The sequence below is a fragment of the Bactrocera latifrons genome, unplaced genomic scaffold (genome assembly GCF_001853355.1).
Source record: "Bactrocera latifrons isolate USDA-ARS-PBARC rearing strain unplaced genomic scaffold, ASM185335v1 scaffold_207, whole genome shotgun sequence".
Classification (NCBI taxonomy): Eukaryota; Metazoa; Arthropoda; class Insecta; order Diptera; family Tephritidae; genus Bactrocera; species Bactrocera latifrons.
The window spans coordinates 318,555-325,845 of record NW_017535597.1 but is presented as its reverse complement, the minus strand read 5'-3'; the positions used below and the strand labels follow the sequence as shown (position 1 = coordinate 325,845).

The 7,291-nt window shown below is 36.6% G+C and overlaps 1 protein-coding gene across 1 annotated transcript in view; it reads right to left on the bottom strand.

Moving 5' to 3' along the window:
* Positions 1-4,538: 4,538 nt before the first annotated feature.
* Positions 4,539-7,291, bottom strand: part of LOC108968258 (nuclear polyadenylated RNA-binding protein 3-like) — a 4,453-nt gene continuing 1,700 nt past the window's right edge. The window contains exon 2 of the mRNA XM_018932175.1: positions 4,539-6,249. Coding sequence (XP_018787720.1) covers positions 5,394-6,167 — 774 coding nt within the window. The 5' untranslated portion in view covers positions 6,168-6,249 and the 3' untranslated portion in view covers positions 4,539-5,393. The remainder of the gene's footprint in view (positions 6,250-7,291) is intronic.

Below are 7,291 nucleotides of genomic sequence, written 5' to 3'. Positions count from 1 at the left end.
AATAACCACGCCCACCTCCCATACAAAGGTTATGTTGAAAATCACTAAAAGTGCGTTAACCGACTAACAAAAAGCGTCAGAAATACTAAATTTTACGGAAGAAATATCAGATGGAAGCTGCATCCAGGCTTTTTGAAAAATTGAAAATGGGCGTGGCGTCGCCCACTTATGGACCAAAAACCATATCTCAGGAAGTAATCAACCGCTTTCAATAAAATTCGGTATATAATATTTTCTTAACACCCTGATGACATGTACCAAATATGATTGAAATCGGTTCACAACCACGCCTGAAATCTCGATTATCACTTTATCATGCGAGAATATAAAATGCTCGGTGACACCCGAACTTAGCACTTCCTTACTTTTTTTTTTCTTCTTATTTTATTGCAATTGTATATAACCGCTTAATTAGAGTCCCTAGTAATGCCTGAGATTCAGAGYCCGCTATGTCTTATGCAGAATTTTGTCCATTTCTCTTCGTAATTGCCCTTTTGAGCATTAACGCGACCAGGGAGGACTATRTTATATAAGCGGAGGTGACACTTACATACATACATATGTATGTAATAGATAAGGTCCGTTAGCGAGTTGGACGCAGGAAGTGGTGTGTTTACCCTTCGACATGCAATTAACTGGTTACTGTACAGCACTTAAAAAAAAAGAAATTGGGATTACTTAAAGTTAATCTCGGGACCCCGAATACTTTCGGATTTCACCATTTTGCTAACCATTAATGTACAGAACTTTTTTGTCAAAAAAATTCGGGATTACCTAAAATTATTCTCGGAATCCCGAAAACTTTCGGGAATTCTCAATTTCTCAACATTATATTAACATACTTGGTCTAAAAATAATGTTTCAAAAATTTGTGCATAACGGAAATTCGGARTTTGTAAAAATTAATTTCGGGATCCCGAAAATTTTTGTGATTTCTCGCCATTATATTAACTAATTTTAATTAACTGGCTATAATAATGTACACACATTTTAGGACTACTTAAAATTAGTTTCGGGATCCCGAWAAWTTTCGGGACTTCTCAGCATTTTATTAACTAGCTATTCTGGCTGCAAATAATATTTACAAATTTTGTGCACAACGAAATTTCGGGATTACTTAAAATTAATTTCGAAAATTTTCGGGATTTCTCACCAATTGATTAACTAACTATAATTAATTGACTGCAAATTATGAATTTGGTGCATAACGAAAATACGGGATTAATAAAAATTAATTTCGGGATCCCGAAAATTTTCGGAATTTCTACAGTTCCAATACTTTTAAATAAAAAAATATTATTAATTGTTATATAAGTATATAAATTTCTTTCCACCATAAGCCAGATATAAATATGCATGTATGTACATATGTACATATTTATGTATGTGTTTGCGCCATTCGGGATATCCCTACCTGATATCGATTAATTTTCACAGAACTTGTATCACCTGCCAACATTCAGGTTTGATGAAAAACTGCTAATAACTTGAATTATCATTTTAATTGGCTGCGAATCCAAAACGAGTAGCGGCAAAGAATCTCTAACACCAGTAGATTCTTATTAGTATGATGAGCGTATGTACATATCGGCAGAGATTGCCAAGGTTTGCAAAGAAAAAAAGAAAGTTGCTGTTAGGCTTCTCGATGCAGTCATTTAATTACTTTAGTGTATGTATKCACATTAGGGTGGCGCTTTAAAAAATTCAAAACTGCATTTTTTTCAAGCCTGCTTCCTCAATCGATATTAATACGGTTAATGTTAGCAGGTAGAAATGTTAAACCCTGACGTTACGTCGTTTTGGGTCAAGGTCAACTTTAGATGCAATAAATTCCCTCAGTCAAACATTTTTAGAAGCCTGCGCACCTCATCGGCTAATATTCCAAAGAAAGTATTTTATTTTGAACYCCGAGCGGCTGCCCTTAATCATTCCCCATCAGAAGTAAAATTTGTATGTGAAAGTTTCTACTTTTTAATAACGTCCCTAATGCTTGCAYATTTTTAAGCGCATAATCCAGTTATTAAGGCCAGTATGCATACGTAATTCTCTATGCTAATTAGTCACACGATGGCATCGTTGACCAACATTTTTTGCCTTGTTTTAGAATTTTTAATGCCGGTTTCTGATAAAAGTAACGGTTCAATGGAAGAGGACAAATGATTAGGAGGGTTTTGTCAGAAAAAACTCTTAACAATTAGAAATAATTAAATAAAGTGGTTTGAAATCTATTTTCACCAGAAATGTGTACACAGTATAGAAGAAACCTAAAAAAACATGTATTTGATCTTGTTTTTCCCAAATTCATGGAAATACCGAAACTTTCCAGAAAGGTAAAGAGTTTACCCAGCCTTTAGGTTGTATGAACATGAAAAGAGTTTGCCCTAGGACTACATACGCACATTGTTTTTGCCGGGTATTGCGTCGAATACTCTCAGAGCTGGAGTGTTTTCGTCTATTCGCCCAATATAACCTAGCCAACATAGCCGCTGTATCTTAATTCSCTGAACTACGTCAATGGAAAGAGCTATTCTGCGTTGGATTTCGAGGCTGATGTTGTTGTTGGTGTTAATGCTGGTTCCAAGATAGACGAAATTATCTACGACTTCGAAGTTATGACTGTCAACAATGACGTAGGATCCAAGTCGAGAGTGCTACGAGCTTTTGTTTGATGGTGATGATTTCGTCTTGCCCTCGTTTACTACCAGACCCATTTGCTCCGCTTCCTTATCCAGTTTGGAGAAAGCAGAACGATAAGGAGTCGCCTTGTCTGAAACCTCGTTTGGTATCAAACGGCTTCAATAGATCCTTCCTGATCGGAACTTTTGATACTGTCAAAAGCAGCTTTGAAATCGACGAAATTGTAATCCTTAGTACGTTTGCAGTGGTCGTCATCAAATAGGGGGTCTCTCATCTGAGGCCGTTTTCTTCTTTTCATGAGGTGTGGTTTTTACGTGGCGGGTTCTAAACCCAGCGCACCGCCCTAGGGAGAGATGTTTCGCCTTCAAACTGATGTTTTTTTCTGGCTATCCAGAGGATACTTGGTCCAACACGAGAAATCGTGAGCTGCTTGGGTCTTATGTAAAAGAATCGTTTCTGTTCACTGCCCAATGAATGGCGCTCATAGAACTTTCCTTACTTACGTGAACTTTTAAACGTGGTTCCTTTGTCATTTTATACATTTCTGTATTACAAAACWCAAGATTTAATTTTATTGTGAAGATATTAAGAATATTTAGTTCGTTTCTGTAGAGCTTGCCTATTTTATTAGTTAAAGGAGATTACTTTCTTTTAAGAACCATCATTATTATTTCGTCTATAGAGTCCGTTGTCGGTCTCTAACTGCACTATAAGGTCTCACTCCCTTTCTCTTTGCTTCTGTAGTATATATATATGTATATTAGTATCTCTCTACTCGTTTGTCGGTCATACAAACTGACCGGTGCAAAGAAAATTTGGCGTAGGTTATTGACCAAAGCATAGCTACAATCTTCGAAGAAAGTGTTCAGATCAGACCACTATAGCATATAGCTGCCATACAAACTGATTATTACAAATTAAGTCCTTGTATGAAAAAACTTTTTACTTTGACGAGATAACTTCAGTAAATTTGGCGTAGGTTATTGACCAAGGCATAGCTGCAATATTCGAAGAAATTGTTCAGATCRGAMCWCTATAGCATATAGCTGTCATACAAATTGACCGTTAAAMGTCAAGATAAAGATCTTATATACCCTTCCATGCTAGAAGATTTTTACCTGTGAAAGATATAATAGTTTCGATGCAGCCGAAGTTAAAATGTTTCCTGTTTTTCAATTTTTTCTCTCATTCTCTCCCTCTCGCTCTATACCTATCTCTTTCATGTACACAATGTTTGTATATTTCCATTGATTGGCATTTCCTGCTTGCAGGGTTAATGGATTAAGCAATTACGGTTATATAACTTAATCTACACCCGTTCAATTTAAAATTCATTATCTTTTATAGTTTTATGTATGTTTTTATTGAATACACATACGCGCACAAATTTTCATTGGCCCTGTATAGGCTCGTAAAAGTACATACATTAAATTTTACGCTTACAAATCTAGTTTTACTGCCGATAGCAATCGTTTGTGGTAMATACTTCTATTGCAATATTTATTTTRTTTKATTTATWTWTTTTTCTTGTTAGATAAATATTATATAATCCGTACACACACGAATTACATTTTTTTCATGAAATTTTGCTTTCTTTTCGCATAAAATTTTCTTTAAAAATATGTGTGTCATTTTCTTTTAAATTTAAAAATATTTTCAACGCAATTAAATCATGAAGTTTCCGTGCTAAGTAGTCTTCGTCGCAAACGCTTACTAGAGTTAGTTTATAATTTATTAATTTTTGTTTTTATTWTATAGTTTTTACTTATTTATTTATTTTATTTTTTTTAATACTAACGCCTTGTAAAAGTACTCGCACGTTTCGGCCRCTGCAAACGAACAAGCACGAAGCATGCGCCGGTGCAGCACTCGCCTACACGTTGTTGCTTTAGGTTTGTGTACTCGCTTTACTCGTTCGTTGTATYCGTTGCAATTTTACGCATAACCGTTAGACACGTGATCACCTGCCGTCAAGCCGAAACGTACAATTTTGTTTTAATACTTTTCGGGCATCAAAAAATAATAAAATTTTCATTACAAAAAATATTTTACTGCAGCTTATGGCTACAATTTAAGGCATAGTTCGTATAGTTAAGGCTTTTGCAACACGATTCGTGCTCGTTTGCAAAAATACTAAATATATGTAGGATTTGCGATTTAAGATCAACAGTTACTTAGTCAAGGTTTACAATAGTGGTGGGTATAATATATAATGCTCTTTCAAGTTACGCTCAAATATTTTTTTTCYCTCTTTAATTTTAAATTTTACCGCATAACAGTAAATGCGAGATCGTAAAGATCTATGCGTTATATAGKGATATGTGGTTTACATGTAATATTGTCTCCGTTGCCGCGCTTAATACTCTTTTACGCGCTTTGCTCTCTTTCACATCGCTTTGTCTCTTTCTCACAACGCTTTGTCCTTTTGTCTTTCTCGCATCGTTTTGTYTCTTTCTCTTATATTTTTTAACTTTCTCTCCCTATTTKTTTTGCTCAAAATCACGCTCTCGCATCTCTAAKTTCTCTCTCTTTCCTTTTTAGTTCGGCTATTTACGCTTTCTTTCGCCTTTTCTCTCTATTTCACTTTCTGTTTTTGTCTCTTTTTCTTGTATTTTTGCACTTTCTCTCCTTTTTTTGCAAAAATCTCTTTTTYCATCTTTAAGTTATCTCGCTTTCTTTTACTGTTTTCGTTCTCTTTATCTCTCTCTCTCTCTCCCTCTATCCCACATTTTTTTTCTTCATTACACATCCTTGCCTTAGAACTTATGCACATCCTCATTATTAACCACCTCTGAGGTCTCGCCCAGCACACGCATAGCATTCGAATAATCCGAATCGATTTGTGGTATGATTTGCTTATTATTCGGACGTAATGTACGTATGAGATCGGTGAGCGAGAGGAACGATTGTCGATCGACATCATTGTTGTTATTGTCATGATGTAATACACCAGCCGCCGGTATGTTGTGTCGTTGATTCTCATTGCTGGCAGCGGCCATCTTTTCAATCTCCTGTGAGATCTGCTTGAGACGCACCTCAACAGTGGGCACTTCAGCGGGCGCGGCTATAGCCGGTACCGGCAATGTCTTCAATTGATCTTCACCAACTGTATTGTGCTTGGTATCGACATCATCACCGCTATCCTCATGCGAAGCCGAGTTGTTTTCTTCGTTGGCGGCATCATCGTCCTCCTCTTCGCCCGCTTCTTGTTGTTGTTGTTGTGCATCGTTGTGTACATCTTGTTCGACTTGATGTTCGGCSGATTCTTTGCTGTTGCCGTTATGCAAATCATTGTTGCCCTCATAGACGGGCAATGTGCGCTTCTTCTCATCCTCAGTCTCCTCATCATCAGCATCGAAGCTGTCATGTTCATGTTCATGTTCGTGCTCAGTGTCGTGCTCATCGTTCTTGGCCTCCTCTTCGCCACTMTCGAGATCGTGATCGAGATTCAAGGAGACAAAAGACAGTTGCGGCTCATCATGCTCGTCATCATGATGGGAGCGCTTCGAGAARGGTGTGTACGTGGACATGGTGAGCGGTAACGGAGTTGTGGATAGGCTCAGCTTGGTGGGGTCGACAGTGGGGCGTGAAGTGGTCGAGGTGACTGGACGGCTGTTTATGTGCGTGTGAGGGGAGAAATGAAAGAAAACGCAATAAAAAATGTAATTAGAAATGAATTTCCAGCAATAAAAATAAGATTGTTGTCAAGTAATAGCACTTAAGAGAAAAGCTTGCGAAAGTCAGCGGGCGTGCGTGCGCATAAGTTCGCCTGCATTCGTCTGAATATGTGTATATATGGTCATTAATATACCGTATCAGCTTTTTTGTGGACAGTGTGCCGGCAGGCGTACACACGAACACATGGCGAACACGGCACAAAGCTTCAGAGTTAGAGGTGCAAAAGAGTTGCGTTTTCAAGCCACTACTGAGACATTACATACAAACAACTATATTTAGTGTTTACTGTTACAAATAGCAATACAAAAGAGGCGACATGACATGTGTGTGTATATATGTATAATCCTTAATGCACGTTTTATGCTTACTGTTAGCCGATCAGCGYTGATTATAAACACCAAAACATGGCAAACTCAAAAATTTACTTTTTTTCTTAATTTTTTTTTCGAACAGACATTTGCTTTAGATCTTTGTCTTTGTGTTTTACAAGCAGCTAAGCCCCAAACCACGAAGTTCTTAAAAATATCTGTTATGGACATATACAAAACGGTTACAATTTTGAGGTTAGTAATTGTGGTCGTAAAAAGATATGGAAAAATACGCGTGTAAATACATGTGTGTTGGTAGCTACGGCGGCAATTTGAAAAGGCGGCATAAATTTCATTTTAGCTATTTATTTGCGGTACTTTTTCTGCTTCTACTGTTGCTTTGTGTTTCTTGTTATTGCTATTGCAGGCTTGTTAGTAGCGAAATGAAACGTTATTTGCACTTGAGAAATGACAGACTAATTGCTTTATAACGGCGTTCGAGTTTTCTTTAAACTATAGGAGTATGTGTAAATGCATATATGGCGCAAACAGTGACTCAGAAAATTATACAGACGGTGCGTGTTTTTTGTTTTTTTTGTTTTATAAATAATTAATTAATTTGCTTATTTATTTTCATAATATAAATAAGTATTTATTTTTATTTTTGA